Raw genomic sequence first — 24,218 nt, 5'->3', positions numbered from 1 at the left:
ATCCTACACGCAGGCCCTCATAAGCTGGACTCTAGAATAATGCCAGGGCTGGAGGGAATGGGAAGAATCCAATAGGAATTGGAGTTAGACTGCTAGTCCGTGATCACACATGCCTGGTCCTGTGCTGCCTGCTCTACCTGCATTATGGCCAGGTGTATGCCAGGAAGTGGCACAGCCCTGCCAGAGGCCACCCACTCCTAGGTGCAGTGCTGGGATTTGTACCTACATCCAATGGCTGACCACTGTGACTGCTCTGCCTCCCTGAGTGGCCATCTGTGTATATGGCCAGGAAGTGGCAGAGGAGTTGAGTCCCTCGCGTCATCGGCTCCAAGTGGTCTTCAGAATGGACCCTGCAGCCCTGGTGGAGGGGAACTCACTCTCCATACCAATGGGCAAGGTGACACGGGTTAACTTTACAGTCGTAATAATGATAATAACCTCCAGAGGACACATGGGCCAGCCTTTCCTTGAATCCCCAGATTTCTTATCAGCTTTGCCTCTGAGAGCCTCAGTTTCTTGCTGTGCTAGGTGAGGGTTATTATTCCTACCTGGAAAGACTGTCAAGAGGATTAAGGCAGACGATGTATGTGTAGGAGCCAGCCCAGTCCCCAGCAGCTGGGCCCACTGGACATGAGGATGAGTCTCCTGGTGCCCTGAACCCAGCCGATCACAGAGCCCTTCTGTCCTCTGTTGTACCTTCAAGACTGACCCAACACCAGAGCTTCTCTGGGTCCCTGCTCCTGCAGCAGGTGGCTTCTCTGTCCTGTTCGAGCAGAGCTGATTGGTCTCCTCAGCCACGCTTTTCATTCTCAGTGACAGGAGGCCCCAGTGTGCCTTTCCACCCTCCTGTCTCCACATCCTTGCTTCCTCTGTCCAGGGAGAGGATGAGAGGAAAAAGCTATTTGCAGAGTGGGGAGGAACCGTTCTCCTCTAAAACTGTCTCAGGCTTCCCCCTGCCACGCCCCCCTGCTCTGGAGCCTGTTCTGAACTGGAGCTGGGGATTTTGGTAACTCGATTTCAGTTCAGCAGTTCTGTTGGGCAGCTGCTCTGTGAAAGAGATAGTCAGGCCTGCTGCTTGAATTGTCTCTCCACTTCATATGGCCCTGTGACCCACACTCTGTCCATTGTATACAAACAGAAAAGCTCTCTTTTTCTTTTTTTTTTTCTTTTTTCCCCTCTTGCAAATTCCTGGTTGTCACCACTGATTGCCATTGATTTCTTTTTTTTTTTTTTGTACCGGGAATCGAACTCGGGTCCTTGTATTTGCGAGGCAGGTGGCAGAACCACTGAGCTAAATCCCCGGCCCTTGCCATTGATTTCTTTGTACACCACATCTGTTTCCCTCCATAGCTAAGAAGGGTAGGACCTGTGTATAATACAGAGATCCTTGAGTCCACTTAGGCAGATACAACACAGAGAAATGAAACAGTAGGCTCTGCAGCTGCTCGTGCTACAGAAAGACCCTGGGATTTTAGTGCATGAAATTCAACCTTTGATTTGGTCAACAAATGTTCAGTAATTGTCTATTGTCTATGGCAGAAATTGTCCTAGAAAGTAGAGTATAAAATTGGTGAGATTTGGCCCTGCTGTTGAGGAGGTTACAGTCATGAGAGGGGACACATAGGCACCCATTCCAGCCTGGGACAAGCCCGGGAAAGGTTCTACCAAAGAGTAAATGATGGGCTGGGGTCTTGAAGGATGAATAGAAGTTTGGAAAGAATATGAGGAAGAATAGAGATTCTAGGATGAGGGAACAGCATATTGATAAAGAATCAGGCAGAAACATGAAAAAAATGAGTCCTCGTCAGAGATTCCCAAAGCTTTCAAGTAAGCAGCAACAAGAGGTCTGAGGAGATAGGCCGTACGTATGGCTGGCTGGAACCAGGGAAGTGGGTATGAACTGGGCTACTAGGAGGAAGTGCATGGTTTGAGTAGGGAGCTACACTAGGACTTTGCAAACAACAGGATTTGGAAGAGGGGAGGACGAGGAAGGGCCCAAGAAGGAAGAGAAGAGGCCGAAGCAGGGAGCAGTGAAGGGTGGGGTCAGCCCTGCTCACCCTCTGGCCGCCAGAGGCAAGAATTCTAGGAGTTCCTTGTTGGATGGGGCAGCTGAAGAGCCCGGCCATCTGATGTCTCTAGTTCCCAGACATCTCTTTTTAAGTCCTGTGTGCTGCAGAATTTCCCCCAAACCTCCAGGAGATGTCCCCAGAACCCAGACTGCAAGCCAACCCTCCCTGGGTGCCTTGGACTCCCCTGCTGTCCTCGGTTTCCTGCCCAGCCTTCCCGAGAGCTCTGCCCTCCCTGCCCTCCCAGCACTGGCTTCGTCCTGTTTCCACACAAGCTATACTTGGAAGTGGTCTCGGTGTGATTCCGTGGATGTCTTCATGTCCTGTTGCATTCCCGCAGATCTGTGTCTGTGTGTGTTTGACCCTGTGGCTGTGCTGGCCCTGTTTCCTGCCTCTTCTCCCCTTGTCTTCCCAAGTTCTGTGAAGCCCACTACAGCACATGGGTGGCCATGGGCCCATGGGTAGGTCAGAGGTACCTTTTTAGGGCTTTTAAGGCTTAGAAATCTTAGCATCTAGAAGCCCTAAAGCACAGTTCTTCAGCCCTTTTCCTACCACTGGTGTGGTGGGGACCACAGCAGTTCCTGCCACAGGCAGCATCAAGAAGTGAGCTGCTGTCACTCATAAGGGCCCCGTGCGGGGTTCACTCCACCATTGGCATCTTGAAACTCATCCGAGATGGAGCAGATACTGTGTTCTCATCTTGCACCAGGCCCTGCACATTGAGCAGCTGCCCTGCAGCTAGCCCACAGGGCCACCTCGAGGAAGGAGCCACAGAGGCTGCATGCCATCCCCATATCCCTAGGCCTGCCGCCTGGCCATACTCTCTGCAGAGTCACCTGTCACCATTCAACTGTGCTCAGCCAGAACCACAGGCCATAATTCATTCCTCTGTTTGCTCAGCTCCGTTGGTGGGTGCTGCAGTCTGAGGCATTGATCTATGGCTCAAAACCCCTACGGCAGTTTTGACCCTCTCAGGGTCCCACCCAGCCCTCTTTCGGGCTGCCTTGCAGCCTGTGAGATGTGGACATCTCCCCAGGGCCAGCCTGTGTGTCTGTATTGTCAGTGATCCCTGCGAACCGGGGTCTTTGTCTCTGCCATGATGAGTAGGATGGCATTATGGTTTAGATCTCCAATGTCCCCAAACCTCATGTGTTCAGAGGTGGGCCTCTTTGAAGGTGCCTGGGTCACGGGGCCCTAAATCCATCCGTACCACAGCATTGACTGTCCTGACTGCCTGCCACCCCTTCTGCATCTGAGGTGTCAGGAAGCCTTTCCTCTCCCACAGAACATGCTGACCCTTCCTTCCATGCTCACCGGCACCCAGGTTTCCCTTTTCTCCTAGCACCTGCCACACAGCAGAGCAGTTTGTCCCACAGCCTAAGAGCTCCTGAGGAGCCACTGCCATCTTCATAGGCAACATCAGTGACACCCAGGAGTGCACCTTCCTCTGTGCCCTTGAGTGCCAGGGGGTGATGTATCTCTGTGTGCAGGTGCCCACTGGTTCCCTGCAGCCTGGGCACATGGTCGGCCCTTGTCAGAGCCTCTGCTCGGTGCAGCCCGCAGCCCCATGGTACAGTCGTCCCCACAAATGCAGCCCTCCATGCTCACCTTGTTCCTGTGAGGCTCCTGCCTAGGGGGCTCAATCCTGGCCCAGTGGACACAGCCCTGCCTGAGCCTTTTCCTCCCGGAGTCCTCAGACACACAGTCATCCTAGAAGGTCACGCATGTGTCATGTGAAAAAGGCACTGTGTTACTTTCAGCTTTCCTTGTGTCATAACTGCTCCCTCCAGTCTCTTCCCTTCTGGAAATGGCTAGGGGTGGCCAAAGCATAGCTACTGAGCTGCTTCCAAGTACCCCCTCCCAGAGGTTTGGGTTTTGAGTATTTTTCTATTATTATAATTATTTTTCCCCATTCACTAAAGGCAGCTGATGTCCACACCTGTGAACTAAGTACTCATACTGTGTGCTCATGACGTGGTTTTCATGGCCAACTTCCAAACCATAAAAGACAGCATTGAGACCCATCGAAGGTGCTTTCCTGAGCACCTATTGCCTGCTCTGCCCAGAGGGGTCACATGGAAACAGCAGTGTCTGTGCTATCCTGATTTACAGAGGTCGCTAGTTACTTGGGCTCTCCTGCTAATAATACCCAACCCCTCCATTTTCCAAGTGCTTCCTGTGCCCTGCAGCAGGTGCGGGAGCCATCGGATGGCTAACAGAACAAGTAAGGCTCGAGCTTGGAGCCTGGTGTCTGGTCCCAGCACTACGGGTTGCCAAGTAGGTGGGTTCTGGGTCCACACTTGGACATGTTAGGAGGCTTGGGCAACCTTTTCCTTTTCTTGGATTCCTCTCCAATATGGACAGCAGTGGCTGTTGATGTCTGGAAGCTTCTGGATTCCTAGGAGTCCCCGAGGCTGGTGAGGAAGTGAAGGTGGAAGGTGGCCAGGAGCACCGCTCTCTGGTCTGTGCCGCAGTTTGGCTCTTGATGGTGTCTGGTGTTTTCCGAGCCTTGGGAGAGGCTCCTTGTAACCACCTTTCTCTGCTCTGTCTCTTTCCCAGGCACATCTCTCTGACACTCCCTGCCACCTTCCGAGGCAGGAACAGCACCCGGACGGACTACGAGTACCAGCACTCCAATTTGTATGCCATATCAGGTATGCGGGGCCCCTGCTGTGGCCAGCTGCTGGTTCTGTGCTGGGTGCCGCCTCCTCCATGCCGTCTCCTAGGGCCACCAGTCTGTCTCGCCTCCCTTTCTCTCTGCAAGAGGCCTGGTCCCATCTCTGCAGGAACTGGGCCTTCCCTTTCCTTTGTGTCCCCACAGGACTTAGAGAAAGGCCAAATACTCAGCATGTTTTGAAACTAATGATGTAAAACAAGGTGTGCGTTTCACAGGCTTGAAGGGAGGTTTCCAGAGAATACTCCCCACATCGCTCACCTGCCAGACCCGGGGCAGGTCTCCCTGGGGGACCCAGAGCAGCACCAAGCTCAGCCGGGCCAGCTCGCCCTCCCGGATCTGGGTCTGTCCTCACCTCTAATTTCTCATAGCCAGGCTGTGGCCAGAGGGCGCACTGTGGTCCCCCCTCACACGCCCAGAGTATGAGTCTGTGATTTCTGAACTTGGCCTTGAAATTGATAGTGTTCCATTGGCAGGAACTTCATCAGCCCTTGTTTCCCTTTCACCTTCACCCAGGGAGGGGAAAACTTACCAGCCTTATTACAGAATTGAGATTCATTAGGTGCTTGGCAGCGCAGGTGACTTGCTAAGAGCTGGGGAAACCCACAAACTCACCTCTGATTATCCTGGGCCGCCAGGCAGGGACATTTGTATATAAGGGGGAAGTGGCAAATCGGTGCCACTTACCAGCGCACGCCCTTAATGGTGAGTGACATTCTGAACATGGGAACATGGCATTCATTCATGTACCATAATGAATCGGTTATTTAAAAGGTAATCTTTTTTCTAAAAATTGCAACTTCAGGTTACTAAATAGATGAAATAGAACAATGGCATAATTCTTGTCAGTATTAGTTTCTCTCGTTATGATCACTCCCTAATAGGTTTGGAAGTATAAGCAAAAGCCAGTTGTTCCATTTCTGGGTGACATTCCTGCTGGGAAGGGGAGGAACAAGGGTGTTCTTAAGTCCCCATCCCTGGCTCCGCTCCAGGAGCCAAGGGGAAAGGAGGCGTGTTTGTCTAAGAAAAGCATCTCCAGGGAGAATTTCTTTTGTACTGTGGCTATTTCAGCAGAGTCGACAGGGAGCGTAACAAGTGTGGAAAGATGACCTATTTTGTAGAAAAGCTGAATATTTCCCCAGATGCTTAGTGGCAGGGTGGCGCATAACAGGCCCTGAAATCCAGCCGGGCAGCCCTGGTCAGAATACACACAAGGACAGCTCCATCAAACAGATGACTTTTCCCCTGCAGCTTGCAAATCTCTTTCCTGCACAGTGTCGGGCTACACCCACTGTCCCTGAAGTCTCTGATGGCTTTCCCAGCTGTGGCATTTCTGCAGCAAAGGGACCACAGCAAAAGAAATCTCTAGTCTGGCAGGAATGTGGCCGTCTGCCTGTGGACCTCTGCTTCCTCGCTCCGTGGCTTTGATGAGGTGTTGTCTGGGTTCATTTCGGCTGTTAGTTTAGCAATACCAAGGTAACAGCCTCAAGACACAGGGGAATCCATTCAGAAACTTCCTGTTACACTTATGGAAGTGGCAGTCAGTGGGGTTTTATCTTCCAGAAGTAGCTGAGGCTCCAGCCCACAGTGGCAGGCAGCCCAGGCCTCCTCAGCGGCTGCAGACACCATATTGCTGTTCCAGGGTCTGAGACTGTTTAGTTGTGATGCTGCCAGAAATATCCCATAGGACCCACTGGCTCCGTAAGCCCTGCAAGCTCAGCACTGGGCAACAAGGGTGCAACTGGGAAGCCTGCCGACCCTTCCTACCACCCCCCTGCTGGCAGCCTGCCCGCATGTCGTTCTGGCTAGGCAGGAGCAGAAACCACCCTCTCACTCCCACATGAACAGTATTTGCCACCAAGTGGCACATCTCAGTGAGGTGCTGCAAAGTTAGGGTTTCCATTGGTTTATTCCAAAAAAAGTTAAGGCAAAGTGTGCCCAGGGACCCAGCCCTGCCCTACATCCACACCTTGATAGCTGGAGTTCTGCTGATAATGAAATAAATCGTCAAAATGGTCATTTTCTGAACCGACCCTGGCACTTGTTCAATACACACTTCTTGTACTAAGTCTTTGGTGCAAATGCTAAAGATATCTGATTCCTGCTCCCTGAGTTTGCAGTCCCTTCAAATGGGTTTCAAAACAATGTCATTAGAGATGTGGAAAACTGCCCATATTCAGTGCATGTGTATGGTTATTTGCTTTTAAGTGTTCAGTGGCATGCCTGTCAGTGGACCCCTTTCCCTGGTCATTCCATGGTGACAGTTTACCTCCACCACACCTGCAAAGGGAGAGCCACTGCTCAGAGTTGCTAGAGGTCCTGATAAGAACAACACGCAATCTGCCCCTAGCACTCAGAGATGCAAATGAAAGGGTTAGAGAAGGCAGGAAAGTATTTAGCCCAGCATCTGCCTTGCACAGGGATTTCCTATAACTCCGATTTGCCACTTGAAGGCTTCCAGTGTCTGGGGTTACCACCTCCAGCCAGCCCATGCTGTTTCCTTGAGATCGTCCCTTAGCAAGCTGGGCTCTGTCTTCCTCTATATTCATATGTACCCACTATTTGTGGACTGTGCACTCAACTGGGCAAATTTGCTAACTGTTCTACATAGTCCAGCAGATACTTCTATCAGAATAAGGAGCTTTCACTGGGTTAATGCTAAAATCCTGACTGAGAAGCTGATGCCGCCGCTATGCCATCTTGTACGCTAATCAGAATGGCCACAAGGCAGACCTTTGATTCTTATACCGCCCCTTCTATTTTTTTTTTTTTTTTTTTGGTACCAGAGATCGAACTTGGGACCTTTCACTTTCGAGGCAGGTGCTGGAACCACTGAGCTAAATCCCCGGCCTACACCTCCTCTTCTAGAAAAAATACTTACAGGTGTGCAAAAAGATTTGTCCACAGGATAAACACTGTGACTTTTTCAAAATAATACTTCAAAACAGGTGGAGGTGGATATATCTTAAATGTCCAAAAGAAAGACAAATGGTTAAATTATGAAATATCCATCCAGTGGCCTTGACTTTTCAGCTACCCAAAAAGATGATGATTTAGATAGAAAGACGCATATGAATATCGGTAGGTGGAGAAAAAAAACAGCTGACAAACAAGAATGTTCAATGCAATCTCATTTAAAATATATGCATATATCTCAAGTCTGGAAAGGTCCACACCAAGGTGTTTACAGTGGTTCCCCCTGGACTTTCCAATCCTCTTTTCCTCTTTGGCTTCCTTGCCATTTCTCATTTTTCTGTAATAGCACGTGTTGCTTTTGTAATAAGAAAAATACAGACCCAGTGTTAATGTGGCGTGTTCTTGGTAAACCCCACTGCCCCTAATGATTACCCATGCCTGGCCCATAATATGCTTTTGAATTTTACTGGAAATCACTTCCAGACCACGATTGATCATTTTCTTATTATCCGTTTCTGAGTATATAATTTATTTCCTGCCATTCAGTCCCTTGAATCCCTGTTCCCTCTGGTTGCTCCATGATCCTGGAGTGCAGCTTCCTCTTATATTCTGCTGGCCCTGCAAACCCCTCTGTCCCCCAGCCTCTCCTGCTCTCCAGGTCCCCTTTACTGTGTTCTTCTTCTCATTAGGGTTTCAGTGGTCTCTTCCTCAGAGGAGCCCACCGCCAGATCCCACCCACAGCCTGTGCTGTTACCTACTAGTGGAGGGGCTGGGGGGTGTTGGTATCTTTAAATCATTGAAAAAAATAATATCTAATACCATGTGAAAACGACAAGCGTCCAAATAATGTTTCATCGGATGCCAGCCACACCTATTCCTCTGCAAATTGTCTGTAGCTGCCTTTACCCTGCAAGAGCAGAGTCCTGTTGGCAGCAAGCACTATGGGCCACAGAGCCTGAAATACTCACTCCTTGACTCACCCTCCACCACCAACCTCAGTGCAGTTGTACTGCTGTTCCTTACTCACCCTTAAATTTCTCGGAGTATCTTACTGCTCTTACCTTGGGTGTGGCAGCTCCTGCCTGCCAGGCTGGTGCCTTCCCACACCATCCTCCCAGCTGAGCTGAACGTGCCTCTGAGATCTTGGGGGGCGGTCCTCAGCCCATGTTGATTTCTGTAGATTGGACCCAAACTGCTCCTGAGTGTCCACCTCAGGACACTTCCTAGCTGGTAGTTTTTCTTTTAAAAAATATTTTGTCTTTCCTGAAATGTCTTCTATTTTAGTCCCAGGTGGGTTTTTTTTTTTTTCTCTTAGAATTCTTGCTTAAATGTCTGACCACTCATTAGCTTCTAGTTCACCTGTCTCAGACTAGTCAAGGTAGCCCCAAAATATAGATATGTCAAAGTAAACTAGAAGCAAGAAAATGAGTGAAAAATAGGATAGAAAAGGAGAATATGGCTGCATGCAGGGGTCTCTGGCCTGGTTCTGCATCAGAAGGCAGTCTCTGGATGGAGAGATGAAAACAAGCTGATTTCTTGGGAAGAAGGTAACTGTTCCTCTCACTAACCCTGGGGAAGAATCCCTCCTCAGGGAAGAGGGCACTGCATCGATGGGACCCCCATGTATGCATTCCTTGGGAAGCATAGTGGAAGGAGTGAAAAATCTCTGCTGTCAAGACATATGCTCTATTTTCAAGATGGACTTATTTCTTCAGTTCTGTCCTTATCCACATTACATTCCATACAAATAATAATCCCACAGATACAAATTAAAGCTCATTAATATATCAGACAACACTGTACAAATATGTGGGTGAGAGAACTATAAATATTTACAACCTGGAAAAAAATAATACTCCATGAAATGCTGTGGAGAACATAACGTTCCAGTGATGATGAACGTGAATTTGATAAGACCAGTCTGCACCAGCACTCGAGAGACTGAGGCAGGAGGATCACCTCGAGTTTGAGGCCAGCCTAAACTACATAGTGAGACCCTGTCTCAAAATAACACACAAAAAAAGCCAGTCTGTATGCCCATGGGGGTAATGTCCATGCCTGGTTAAAATGACCCTAAAATGTTGGAAAATTGAGTCACCTGCACAGTGGGGGTCTAGAGACCTCAGGGACATCAGCAAGGATGGGTTCTTCCGGCTCCTGCCCAATCACACAGCACTGGTACTTGAGGGTTCCAGGAAGACCACTCTGCAGGAAGGAGGGCAGGGTTACCTTTTCTAGCCAGGGGATGCTTTAGCCCTAAGGCAAGTCTTGTTTAATGAACAGGTATGGGAAGCCATGCTTTCTGCTCTTTTGTCATTGCTGTTGTGTTTTTTTGCTTGATTTTGAGACAGGGTCTCACTATGTAGGCCAGGCTGGCCTTGAACTCAGTGTGTAGCCCAGGCTGGGGTCGAACTTGTGGCAATCCTCCTGCCTGAGCTTCCTGAGCACTGGGATCACAGGCATGTGCCACCATGCCCAGTATCGCTGTTGTTATAAACTGATCTCTATCTCCAAGTGCAAAGGATATTTTTACCAAAGAAAACTTTCCTCTCTTTTGAAAAAAAAAAATAGAATGGAACACATGCATGCTACAGCTGGCATGTAAGAAAAACAGAAGGCGTTCAGGAGGTGCCCTGGTGCACGAGTGCTCTGGAGCCTCCAGTGCCATGAGCCATGGGGCCCAAGTGCTTTCCCTCAGTACCTGGGCAGGATGCTGGCATCTCCGCTTGTCCACCAGGATCAGGGTGACCATTGAAACAGCAAAGGAGTGCACAGCTGTACCAGGACGAAAGCCGCAACCACAACCAGGATCTACCCTAGCCCACTGGGCTGTGTGGAGTGTGATGAAAATATACGCTGAATATTTAATTTTTAAAAATTATTTCAGTAAAAGACACATTGTCATTAATCCCCAATTTACTACCCCTCTTCTGGAACACACTTATTCATGCAGCTTTCTGAAACAGTTCTGGAAGTCTTCTTTCATATCATTACAAGGGGTGATCAAAAATATGGTGAATGCTGCTGTCCAGTCCCTTCCAATGGAAAGGCAGTTCATAAAAACTTGACAGTGCATCCTCATCCACCTGATTCACTGGATCCAGCACCAGGCACCTTCTGGCTCTTCCCCAAAGTCAAAATGACCATGAAAGGTAAGCATTTTGGATTTATTCAGGACTTCAAAGCAACCATGACAGTGCAACTAATGACACAAAAGAGGACTTACATTACTGCCTCAGAAAGTAGGTTGAGTGTGTTTGAAGTGAGGGGGCCTACTTTGAGGACATTAATGGCAACATATCTTTTACTGTCATAAATTTTTAAAATTAACATTCACTGTATGCTTTGACCACACCTGGTATTGGCCACCCTGACTTTGGCTTTTTTCCTCCTCAGTTTGTTTTTTGTGTGTTTTTCCAGTTTTCTCTTTGATTGCTGGAGAAGCCAGCTTGTTGTCCCCTTAGCTGTCCCTCTTAAACACCAGCTCCCTTTCTAGATGTCTGACACCAGGAAGGATACACATATGGTCAGGTCAAGCCCATCTTCTCAGTATGGACAGGAGGAGGACCTTATCTGAAAGACAGGACCATGATCGAGCCATGTTAACTCTGACGTCGGACTAGGAAGGCGTGAAGCAATTAAAAATAATTAATGATTTCCAAGTATCAGCCTCCTCCATGCAGTTTTAATCTAGTCCTCATTTGAATTAGAAGATGGACATTTAATTATCAGTATTATGAAATTCATGATTTATATATTTCATCCAATCAGATAAAATTTCTGCCACCAGCTCTTCATCTTATGATGAAAAAAATCTATGTATCTTATAGTGTGATCATTTAAAAACTCACCCAGCACATACCAAACAATCCCAAACACATTTTCTCTTCATTTGTAGTGTGTACATCACTTCTGTCCCTCGGCTGGGGACAGGGGATAGAAATAAACTTAATACCTTAGTGAACTTGAAGCACTGCAGGGTTGGAAAAGGAGGGCTAAGGGACTCACCCAGCAGGGCGTCTGTGGAGTGGGCTCTTTGTGTCACAGCTGCTCGGAGTGAGTGAGGGTGAGCCTCACACTGTGTGTCTGCGTGCCTGGCTCTCCACACCTTGTGGACTTGGTGTCAGCTCGTGCCTGGGTCGGGTCGAGTGTGTGTGATAAGCACCCGTAGTGGGTGGCCCTGTCCCCTGGCGGGGCGCCTGTCAGCTGCCTGTGCCTCTGCAGGGCCTGTTCTCGTGGTCTGCTGGATGCTGTGTTTCCACCCTCTGCATTTCAGAACCACCTTGGATGGCTTGGAGACGTGGAGGGCGAGTGCCTGGGAGGTGGCGAGGGTCCCAGCAAGCAACCCCCGCTTGGCACAGCCACAGATAGGAGCATATGGGGAAAATTCCTGAATGCAGTGAAAAATGTTTCTAATGACGGTGCTCAAATCAAGAAGGAAATAAGTCATTGTAAAGGCATATAAATTTTGATCATCACCTGTAACAGCCATTGCTTCCCTTGTCTATCCATCTCCTCTGGCCCTGACTGACAACAAAATCAAGTGTAAAGAAAAATATAATAAGCAAAAGAAGAAATGAATGGGAACGGACGGGGAATTGATCGCACAGCGTATTTGTATATCCTGATGTAAAAGGTGCGGTTGACAGGTGGCCAGGTTTGCTCTGTACACAACCATGTGTGTGCTGTCAGGAGCACGCACGCTGCCTTGTTTCGATTGATGAATTGCCTGCTTTCTTGATTAAACCTTCCGTCACTTAAGAAACAAAAAGCCTGTGTTTAGATGGCAGAGTGGGACATGTCAAAAAAATCTGTCTCCTTTACCTTTGTGCAGATGTTGGGCACAGACTGTAACATGTATTATTAAAATGAATGTGGCATTTACTGTGCATTATTCCTTTCCTGGGAGAAAGGACTGTAAATTATATGCTAATAATAAGCTTTAACCCTTACGAAATGCAAAAGATTTAAGAGTGCAAATATTCATGTAGGCCCGGCTAATTGGATGTGCTTTCATACATCCACTGTGGTGGCTGTGTCACCGAAGTTAATGAACAGCGTGCACGGGCAGACACGCCAGGCACTCGGGAGCTTTTGCCTCCTGGAGGCTCACTGCTGTGAGCGCCTACGCCAGGATTTCACAGAGAGACAGACAGGAAGACCCTGCACCAGACTCCACGGCACCTGAGTCTGGATCAAGCCCACAGCCACAGCGAGTCCTCTGGAGCCAGCGTTAGGGTAGCCTCTTCTGTGTTCCCACTCTCGGGCAGGGCTTGCGGTGCCAGAGCTGGGCCTGCCAGGGATCAGGCTCTGTGCCTAGCAGTCAGGCTTTCCTCCTGGGCTGGGCTTCTCTAACCACAGTCCAGTTGCCCTGGTGGTCGACTCTTTCCAAGGCACAGCTAGGGCCTGTCTGGCCCCCTGACACCCCGGTCCTCCACCGACTGCATCCATCCAGACCTCACCTGTCTGTTGTTGGGTGCCACCTGTGACCTCTGCACCTGTGCCGCACCAGTCCAGATTGCTCCCTGTATCCTCCTTGCTTTGTCTTGAATGCCTGCCTCCTCCTGCCTATCCCAAGCTGCTGTTCCAAGAGGCCTTTCTGCTTCCTTTCCAGCTGGTGCTTTCTTCCCAGTTCACGCTGCACTGCTTTGTGCTGGGGAGATTTGGCCTGTGAGCACCTAGAACAGGTGGAGACAGTGTTTAGAGGCTGGAGGTGGCCCTCTGTCCTTTCTAGTTGGGGAGAATGAAAATATACAAAAGCAAAGAAAGAGCAAGTCTGTTCGTTCTTCTATTCATCCCTAGACACCGAGAGCTGCCATGTGTGGACCCTGTGTTCCTGAGAGCAACAGAAAGCCTGTGGCCAAGGGGTGTTTGGGGTCAGAATCACAGGCCCAGAATCTTGGCTGTGACCCACACAGACTACTGCACAGAGCTGCTGTGAATAGCTGCCCAGGCTGTGCACTGCACAACATATGTGACCAGCACCCCCTGGAGTTCTACATTATGCTGCCTTGAGCAATTCCCTCAGTGCTAGTTATTCATGCCTGTAAGAGAATACAGTACCTGGTGGTCCGTGCCTTGAATCCTTGCAAGGATCCAGGGAAGGTGAGCACACTGTGGCCTCCAGGAATTAGCGAGTGGAATGCACTTCCCACCTTCACCCATCCTGCAGGGGCAGGACCCATGAAGGAGCTGAGATTGGCTGCGAATTGGCAGGACACACTGACCTGGGCCCAGCATGGTCTTCCTCTTCTTAGCCTTATGCTGTCTTATGAAGTTGTGATATATAAGATTACTCCTCTGAGTGCACAGGGAAAATTCTGTCCTCAGTCCAGAACAACTGGCAATAAAAGGCTCTCTGGCACAGCTCGGGGTGGCACCCCTGGAAGCCAAGATGTCTGTCACACAACATCGTTTAGAAGTGGGCCGTTTTCTGTGGTGAGCAGCCCATGGGCCCTTGCTCGGGGAGGTGACAGATGGCTGAGGGACAGGAAGGAGAGAAGCGGCTTGGCTTCTGTAAAATCTGCCTTTGGTGTTCTGGAGGGAGAGCACCTAAGGGCCGACTTCTGCCGTGGACTCTCATTCCCACTCTTCCTGCACTCCGTGGGAAAGGAAAGCAAAGACTTTTTCCAGTTTCATCATCATGAAAAATAAAAATATTATTAGGTGACAGATACTTTAGTGCTCTTAAAAAGGTGGCCACCCTCCCACTGTATGTTCATTCTCTGTTTGGCCTTTAAGTGTGGCCGAGTGTAGGTAGGATTGGTTTAACAGGCCACATCCCCTCATAAATTCAGGGGTGAGGAGGCAGGGCCCCTGGTTCTCCACTGAGAAGTCGAGTAATGTCAGGCAGTGCTCAGCCTGTCTGGATCTAAACACCCTCACCTCAGCACTAGCAACTGCAGTCACATCAGTCATTTCAACACGACAGTGTTCAGCTAATAGTGATCGGAAGCCACCCGTGTGCAGGGTTGCCTGGTGTCTAAGGGGACAAGGTAACACTCACCTCCCAGGCTGCAGGTTTGGGGGAAGGAGCCAAGTGCATTTCACAGCTTGAGACAGCCCAAGCGTGGCCTGCAGAGGTGCAGCTGCCACCCTCAGACTCCACAGACCTTGTGTCTTAACCTGGTCTCGACTATAAAGTTCCTGAACCTGGGAGCAGTTAGAGAAACCCAGGCCTTTCACATCTTTCTTCCTGCATGTGTATCTTTTCTGTCTAGTTTTTCAGCAGAAATATGCTCCATTCCCCCTGGCTATTTCCTTCCTGGTAGATGACAAGACCATGGACCTGGCAGAGAAATTCTGGACACCATGGAGCACATTAACCCAGCTCTTCGTCCACTCTTAGCACCTCCTCAGAGGTTGGCTCAGGAGGGAAGAAAGCAGTTTGGTTTGTAGGCGCTCCTGCCTAGAGGTAGCTTCTATCAGTTAGCCTTTTCTCTCTCTGATTCTGTATCTCTCACAATGATAAACTATCAGCTGAGAGGGGAAATGATATAATTAAGGCAACTTCTTTCATTTAAACACATTTAGGGAGCTGAAGTTATTTTTGCTTTATTAAAATGGATTAAACTAATTGAATTTATTTTATAATACCCAACCTTCCTCCAGTACTTGCCACGTACAAGACTCCGGTACATGCTTTCTGTGCATTTTATCACTTAATTTCAACACATTCTTGCCAAGAGAGATGTGACTTAGTTACACCATGGGGTTGAGATTCAAGCCTAAGTCTCCGACTCCAGATTCTGAGCTCTGAACCCCTGAGCCGAGGAGCTTTCTCAGCCCAGGGTGCACATGGACACTTCCTTTTCCTTGTCAGATTAAAAGTTGAAAGCGATAACACACACCCAGAATAAGTCATGCAAGGACCAGCTTGCTCTCTTGGGTCTTGGCATTGTCTAAAATCTCAGATGGCCCCTGGACCATTGTCTCTGGGACCTCCTCGGAGTGAGGCCTTGGACACTTGGCTGATGGTGATCCCCAAGTCCCAAAGGCATCACGAATGGTGGGCGTGGATCCTGTCCACTCTGCAGGCAGAACAGTGCAGTGGAGAGCACAGGATTCCTTATCTAACATGACCTGGGCCAAGGAGTACTGTGGTTTCTCGTCTGCAGAGTTGGGGACAGTGGTTTGTGTGTGCTAAGGATTAGAGCCAGGTGCAGGACAGAGAAAATGCAATGGGCGTGTAACTACGACTGTTCCACAGCTCCTCCCTTTCAGTGCCTTTTCAGTTCCTTCCTAACCAGGAAAAAAGGTAGACTGCATACCCCAGACAGCCCCCATCAGTAGGTGCGGCTAGACTGGCCCTGCTGTGGTAGACCTTTGTCTGGAGGATCTCTGGCACCAGATGTCCTCTTGCCCTTGTCTGACCCCTGTAATGATGTGAATGGCCCAAGCCTACCATATCACTTTCTAGTGCTTCTTTCCCCTGCCCTAGCTCTCTGGCACTATGAGTTCCTGTAGCCTGCCCGCCTATGGGCAGGGGTCCTATTTGAACTGACAGTCACCTTAGTGCACCCTATACCTCCCCTGTTTTGAAACTTCATTTTCTAGGTTAGGCCTCCTCAGAGCTAGCCTCAGGGGAAACCAAGCTCAAGGACCCCAAGCCATCCCAGACCCTGAGTGCGCCTCACCACTCTCCAGAAAGGCCCCACGCTCTCCAGGGGCTGCTACCTCGCTGAGTTTCTGTGGTAGCAGCAGGGTGTCTGATTCCAGGTGGGTGTGGTTAAACTCTCAGTGGCTTACTACTTCAGTCGGTGAAGATGTGGGCCTTGGCAGAACTTGGGGATAGCCATAGGAGCTTTGGTGATGAGATCAAAAGTTAGCCTGGCTGTCACACACTCCCAAGTGCCCTCCAAGCCATATCAGAACAAAAGCGCTTAACTGCTGACCGGAGGACAAAGGAGATTCTGATATGTTTTAGAACAGTGCAGCCACCTTTCCCGTATGGACAGAATACCTGAGCCCGTCCCTGTCATTCATTTGGTGTTGTGTCCTGAATACTGAAGCTTTTCTCTCTTTTTATTAGTGGTCAGTGATGATCCTAAACCTGTTTATGTTACACACACACACTTCAATTCTCCAGCCTGGAATTCAGATGGAATTATTTATCACATACCCAGAGAAAGAGGCTCCTCACTCCTCAGATTTGTCTTACAATTGTCTCTAAGACAATGAATGATTCAGAACCCCCATCCAAGGTGAGATCCTTTGTTAGAAAGCGGCTGCTCACGCCTGACTTGTTTTGCAGCATGAACGATCTCATGATCCACTGGTGAGGCAACATCCATTATTTTGAGTGAGAGGGTAAAGCTTGCCTCGTTGGCCCTACGCATTGCTTCTGGTGACACACTTAGGAGTCCTTAATCGCTTGCCACCCAGAGGCAATAAACACACCCTTCTTTATGTCCCCTCGCTTTGTTTGTTTACCTGAAATATGCCCCATGCCAGCAAAGCGCCCGTTTTACTCCCATTTGAAGGTCCTTTGGTGCATGAATTACATGACACCCATGCACACTTATTCTGCTAAAAATTATTGTGCCTTCTGTGGGCCCAAGATGGGCCGCTTCTTTGGCCAGTAAGCCTCTTCGCTATTTATGTTCTTGTAAAACTTTGGCCCATGTGCTTGAGCTCCCAGTTCTAAGGAAGGAGTCCCTTCTTAGTGTTATAGCATCTTGTTCAATGCTTAGCTTCTCAGCCAGAGTTTAGAGTTCAGAGTTCTTTTTGGGATGTGTGTCCAATGCCCAACTCAGGGTCTGGCATGCAGAAAGCTCTCAGTATTTGCAGTTCAATTGATTCTGGAGAGGAAGTGGTCTTGGAACCTGTCTGCCCTGTTGTATCCACCTGCATGACTTCAGACAATTTATGTAACATTCAGTCCGTTTTCTCTTTTGTAATTCTGAATGACATTTTTTCCTTTTGACTTTTGAGATTAGATATGATGTACATGAAGTACCTAGCACTGAATGGGCCCTTCAGAAACGGTAGCCACCACAACTGTCATACTGTTGTCCCAGCACTGGGCTTCCGATCCCCGCAGGAGGCACTGGCCTTGTTACTTGCACCGTGACCTCCCCTCTGCTCAGCAGCTGCCAGCAAGGAACTCACCTGGAGAAACCTGGCATGGGCTGGGGACCTTCTGGAGCAATGTAAGGCAAAATCTCTCTCCTAGCTCAGAAATCAGTAATTGCTTGAGATGTTAGTTTGCTACCTGGCAAAAAAAAACTTGTAAAGAGAACCTCTCAAGATTTAAATCAGCCTTGATTTTCCCTTTCCCTTTCTCTCAGATCATTTCTGATTTGAGAAAGGATCCTGTGTCTACTCCACCCTCCACAGGTTTTTCTTCTTTCTCCTTTGCCCTTTGTCATATGTTCAGTTAGGTTTGTGGATCCTTCCTTCCCAGCCACTCCCTTCCTTAGATCCTTTAGCAAAAATAACAATAACAACAGTAATAAGAATTCCCTTTCCTTGCCCTAGCACAGTGCACCCCAGGCACTATCCCAAACTGGTGCTCTCTGCCAGGTAGCAGCCCCAGGCTCTGAGACCACAAGAGCACACCTTGCACAACAGGCAGATGTCCTTCCACGCATCTTTTCTCAGGGTTTGAAAGAGCAGATTAAACAACTTTCTCAGCTGTCCCATCTTATGGGAGGTCACCACCACTGTAAAATGTAAAGTTGTCACTGCTGAGGGATTGCTCATTTCTTCAGGCTACGTTTGTTTTTTTTTTTTTAAGATATCGTACCTTTTATTTGGATTTAATGAGGACAGACATTTTAATCAGAGGTTAGTCATTTATTTTTGCAAACTATTGTTTTGATTCATCATTTTTGCAGATAATTAAATGGTTCAGTTGGCACAGTGTGTCTACTTTATTAAAACAGGTAATTTTGGGGGGAAAAGAGATGCTGTTTTTTGGATCACTGCACAAGAATTGCTTTTATCTTCATCTTTGAGCATAGATCCTGGTTGTTTTGCAGAAGGCTGTCCGGCCTGGCGTTTGGTGTCCTTTCTGGCTTGGAGGGGCTTGCCCTTTCATGATTGGGATGTTGGCCACTCTGCCCTTTGAAACACCAGCTACAGAGTAAATTCTGCACGGTTACCTTTTCAAAAGACTCAGGTTTTAATTGGCTTGGGGGAAAGAGCCTACACGTTATGAACTTTGCGGCACAGCAGTTCTTATGCTAAAAACAGATTAATTGTAGCCCTCACGGTGGGTGGAGTTTAAAAGTCAATTACTGCTTGTCCTATTATAATTTACACACCTAGGATTTGAAAAAGTCTGTCACTTAGTATAAAAATGAAAAGGTTACGTGTACCGGTTGGAGCACACCTATGACTTCCCATTTGTAAATGCTTTCTGCTCCATGTATTTGTGTGTATGCAACTTGTAGCTGCAGAGCTGCACTGTAACTAAATCTGCAGCAAGATTCCTTACCAAGAGTAATCTTTAAGACTTGGTCCTTTAAATCCATGATGGCTGAGGGTGCAGCCCTTTGTGTGGCAGCTGGCACAACAGGAAGGGTACAGTGGCCAGCACCTGCAGAGTTTAAGGTACCCTCTGCTCAGAGGTCATGAGCTAGTGTGGAATGGCCCTTCAGGGGTCAATTTTTTACAAACAAATAGCTCATGACATTTGCTTTCTTGGATTTTTTCCGTGTTTGTGGCCTGAATCAGTTAATTCACTCATTAAAAGGATTTATTTTGGATGGACCAATTAAAACTTTGGAGGCTAATTTTTTGCTGAGCAGTGCAGACCTCTGAAAGCACGATTTATAACATGGCTTCTGCCCTTTTCCACAGAGAGCTGTCTTCCAGTACTGTAACCTCGGTGCTTAGAGCAGTACAGACCTGCCGTTCTTTGTCCTCCAGCTCCAGGGTAAAGCTGCTGAAGCTTCCCATTGTTTTTAGGTGAACTGCAAGTCTGAGAAGTCCAGCCCAGCCCAGGAGTGGCACGCTGTATTTGTTTGCTTGCAGAAACCCTGTAGTTTAATTTTTTTTAATAGGAAGCTGCTGTGTAGTTTGGATATTTAAACAGTTATTAACCGAATGACAATTAACAGATTGCATAGACAGATTTTCTTTTGAAAACCTCTGAAATTGAGTACAGTTTGCAAAACTATCACGGCATAGTAATGACAATGAATTTTGATTTCCCGGAACTGATATTAGACTCCTTATTAAACTATGTGCATCTGCTTTTAATTTACTCCAAATAATTGGAAAATGCAATGAAGCTTTCCAATTAAAGCACGGCTTTATGCTGTTTAATAATACCCCCATAATATTATAGCTTATGAAGTGACAGGTGAGTTGGTGTATGAATAAAACATAAAGGCAGCAATAAGGGACAGAAAACCGGAGACAGTTGTGGGGATTTTAAATGCTGGATGTAATTTGCATATATTAATCTCTTCTTTTCAGCCTTATCAGGCATTCTTCAGTATTTGAAGTTAAAATAGCGTTGACAGGCGGGAGTACGCTTAGTTTTTTCAAGGATTTATTACTTGTATAATTTCTGATCTTTAATAAGCAGATATGACTGATCCTCATAGTTCTATAGAAATCGGTTAATTGTTCCAGATGGCGTGTACTGATTATGCAAAATTACTTTTCACACCATTTTTTTTGTGATGGAGTTTGGAGTAAAATTAAATTTTTTATAGCCTTCTTATCATGCTGTTTTACAGTGGTTTTTCCATAGAAGTTGAATTTAATCTACTATATTACATTGACCAGCACAGTTATTCTAATGGAGCATTTTGTGATTTGACAAAGAATAATAGAACACATTGCTCATTGTTCATTACTGTGTCCCTAATAAAAAGGAGCTCCTGTGTGTAGAACATAGCTGTTATTTATGAAGAATGCCTAATTCATACAGTTAAAAATGCAAAATTGTATTGTGAAGTAGTTCCTTTTGGGGCAAGAATATCTGGAAAGAGCAAATGGAAATAGGCTTGTTGCTACCCATTTTACATGCTAAGGGAGGAGTCTTCTTTTAACGACCAGTGTGTTTAAATTGTGTTACTTTCTTCTTCTTTGAAGAAGGAAAAAAAACCTAGATAATCTTATTCTATTAAGAGAGGTGTCACGGATCGACTCCTCTTGATTTGCATAATCCCAGAAGTCTTTCATAATTGAATAGCGTGTATAAAAGGCGGTTACACTTTGGTATAAAATATCAGGCAGCGGGGGCAGTGGGGTGGGGGGGAGTCTGAAAACCTTCGGTGATGATTTGCCTTTAACATTTTCCACAGTACAGATTTGTTGCCAGGCACCTGTGCTGGTGTCAGCCAAGTCCAGGTTGTGTGCACTCCCCAGAGATGGTCACATAGGCTGGTCCCAGGCAAGCCTCCTGGAGCGCCCTTCTGTCCTGTTCGAGAGGTTCCGCACACTTACCCAGAGAGACCTAAGGGCAGGTCTTGGTGTAGCCGCAGATGTGGGACTGTGTCCTCTCGAGGGCAGCAGTGTGGTGGGCACAGGCAGGGAGTTTTCTCTTGCATCAAGACTCCCTTTGATTAGGGCAGGGTGTGTAGTTCAGTGGTAGAGCGCCTGCCTAGCATGTACAAGTCCCTGGGTTCCATCCCCAGCACTGCAAATCAAACAAAAACAAAATTTCATGAAATTCCAGGGTTTTAAAAATATAGTAGACAAATATGTGGAAACTTACTCCTATGCAAATAGTCTGAAGTTTGGCTTGTTTTCCAAAGAACACCCTTGCCTGAAGTCTCATCAGGATTCTCACGGGCACGGCTTCTGTGTTCCTGTTTTATGGAGAGCAGAGCCCCACACACAGACTTGCACACGCGCCTCTGCAGCCCAGCTGCCCACTCCCAGGCATTCCCATCCTGTGCCCCAGCAGCCCTGTGGGCCTGGAGAATGCTTCCTTGTTTGAGCAGACTTGAGGAGGGTTGGATCTGTTTAAGGAGTCCAAATCCTCTTGGCCCCAGGGGAATCAAACTTTTTTTTTTTTTAATATCCTTCCACCAGCAATACTTATTGCTCTTCACACAGGGGGCCCTGGCGTGGAAACAGGACTTCATTGATGCCTCCGCGGCAGGCTGTGGGGAAACAAAAGACAAACAGAAAGTCCCAGACCTCGCCGCTCGAAATGTCTGTCTGGGTTTGTGGGGATGGGGTCGCTGGGGACAGGGCAGGAGTCGAGCTCTGGGAATGCATCAGGTGTCCAGATGTTAATGCTGTCCATGCCGGATTCATTGTACCCTGTCTATTGAGCTGTATTCTGACTTCAGAACATTGGTGGTTAAATTCCACTTTCTATCTGATCAGATCTTGAAGGAAGTTTAATAGTAAGGTAAAATATACTTGGCTACTCGTAGTACTGGAACGACTAATTAAACCACGCATAAGAAATGTGGTTCAGGGCCCAGGGCACTTTGACCAGGCAGTGCCAATAGAATTCTATTTCTACCTCCCCCAGAGCCTTCCAAAAAACTCCAAACCTTTGACATATTCTCTTTTGCAAGCTCCAAATGCATTTTTGTGAAAATGAAAATTATATGAAAAAGAGAATGCATAAATCAGACATGATTAAAAATATTTGTTCTAATGCAGTAATAATTTGGTAGTAATGCTTTCATCAGGATAGCTTAAGGCTACATTAAGTGGACAGACTTTATATGGATTCTCTAATTTTAATCTTCAAATGCTATCTAATGTCTCATTAAGACTTGCATATAATGTATCTTAAGTACAGTCATTAAATATAGTTTAGGGAGATTTATGTTCAGATATTGCTTAAAGATGTTTTAATAGGCCCATTTACTCTGATGATATTAATGAGCTCTTAATCCAGACGAAGCTTTTCAAAATAGTGGTAAAGACTCCCAGCCCCAACACAACAACTTGGAATCAGCCCTGGTTTGGACAAGTGCCCAGTTAGGCCTGCCAGCACACCCGTGTCAGTGCAAGCCCCTGCGTGGGGCCTGGAGTTTCAGAAGGGGCCCTCTCTCAACCCGGCCTAGATGCTGACCCCTGTGGATCCCATTCTCCCACCAGCCTGAGGGCAGTCTCTTCCCTAAGCTGTACAAGGACACAGGCTAACTTGGCCAGATCTCGTGTCCCCAAGGTCACTTGAGAGGCACTGACATCCTGGCAGTGTCACTGGGCACACGACGGGTTAAAGAGGCTGCTTCTGTGCCCCTCCTGGAAGCATCTGCCAGGTAAGGAGTGCGCAGCCGGGCATCCATATGTGAACAGCTCTGCCCCACAGTGAGCACACTGTAAAAGGTCACATGGGTATGCTTTCATTGCTCAGGCATTCGGTGTGGCTGAGATGTACGTACTAAAGTGGTCCTGCTAATTCAGAATCAGATACCAAAAAAGCCCGACAGGAATCTCTGTGTGTCCACATCCACGAGCACTCTGGTTCCCAGGCCCCACTTTCAAACATGTAGCAAAATGTCTCCTCTTCTTTCAGAGAAATATTGAAAGATGCATTATTTTGTTTCAATTATTTTAAGGAAAGGGAGGGAAAAAGAACCTATGAGTTCAGAGACTTTTCTAATTACTAAATTGGTTTGTTATAAAAAGATAATAGCAAATTTCTTCTTTTCATAATTGGACATTTCTTCCCTGTGGGTTGCTGCACACACAGCTCGTGAATGCACAATAAGTTGTGCTTTTGAAAAGCCGTAACTAGCTAATAACAGCTACAGTGTCATCAGAGAGTAATGGTGTGCTGATTAGCATAATTAATGACAAATGGTGGTGCGGAATTGGTGGATTGGTTTAGCGGATGATGAATGCGGCAAGGCCTGGGCTGGGGCCTGCCAACTAGGCCTCGCTGGCTGTCAGCCCTTCTGTTCTCGCTGAGGCAGCCCTCATTAGTCATGATGGGAGGTGCCAGTTTGTATTCTGTTTGGAGCACAGAAAACTTAATAATCCAAGCAAATGTGGCTTTCCCTTTCTCTTCGGTGTTTACTCACACCAATCTCTCCTCCCTTGTTCCCATTGTGGCCCGAACATTAAGACACGTCTCTTTCGGGATCCCTCCTGATAGCTGAAGGAGAAACAAAAGGCAGCATCACAGAGAGACCAGTGGACCTCAGTGCTTTCGTGTGACCACAGAAGAATCACTCCCATTAGGAGGACTTGTGTTTAGCTGTGTATTTATAAGGGGAAAGCAATGAACTCAGTTAGCTATACATTCTGGCCTGAAAGACCACTCACACATTTATCATTGACTTGATTAATCAGACCTAATTTGCATTCGCAAATGAGACTGATAAAAATGGATTTACCTTTTAACCTTTAGAGGGGGGACAAGTATTTCTCTGCAAGATTTCTGGGACTACTGCTCCTTAACCGATAAGAAGCAACTCCTTTATCAATAAAGATGAAAATCCTTAATTTGCATTAGTGAATGAGACTAATTATTATATAGCTAATTAGCATCTGGAAATGAGGATTATCTTAATTACAAAGCACAATTTCCCTAATAGCTACAAAACTGTAAGTTTGATCCGTGTGGAAATTGGTAACTATTATTATATAATTAGTGATAACATTAATAGTACAGAATATTTAGACATGAT

The 24,218-nt window shown here is 47.4% G+C and overlaps 1 protein-coding gene across 6 annotated transcripts in view; it reads left to right on the top strand.

Annotated features, from left to right (window-relative positions):
* The window catches only part of Mvb12b (multivesicular body subunit 12B), a 169,782-nt gene that overhangs the window by 94,734 nt on the left and 50,830 nt on the right, over positions 1 to 24,218 (top strand). For all 6 annotated transcript variants that reach the window (XM_087183186.1, XM_087183187.1, XM_013073796.3 and 3 more), the window contains exon 7: positions 4,626 to 4,720. In XM_087183186.1, coding sequence (XP_087039312.1) covers positions 4,626 to 4,720 — 95 coding nt within the window. The remainder of the gene's footprint in view (positions 1 to 4,625; positions 4,721 to 24,218) is intronic.

This window comes from Heterocephalus glaber, unplaced genomic scaffold (assembly GCF_053883595.1).
Source record: "Heterocephalus glaber isolate CG9 unplaced genomic scaffold, H.glaber_assembly_v1.0 deba00001479, whole genome shotgun sequence".
Taxonomy (NCBI): Eukaryota; Metazoa; Chordata; class Mammalia; order Rodentia; family Bathyergidae; genus Heterocephalus; species Heterocephalus glaber.
This window is presented reverse-complemented; position numbering and strand designations above follow the sequence as displayed.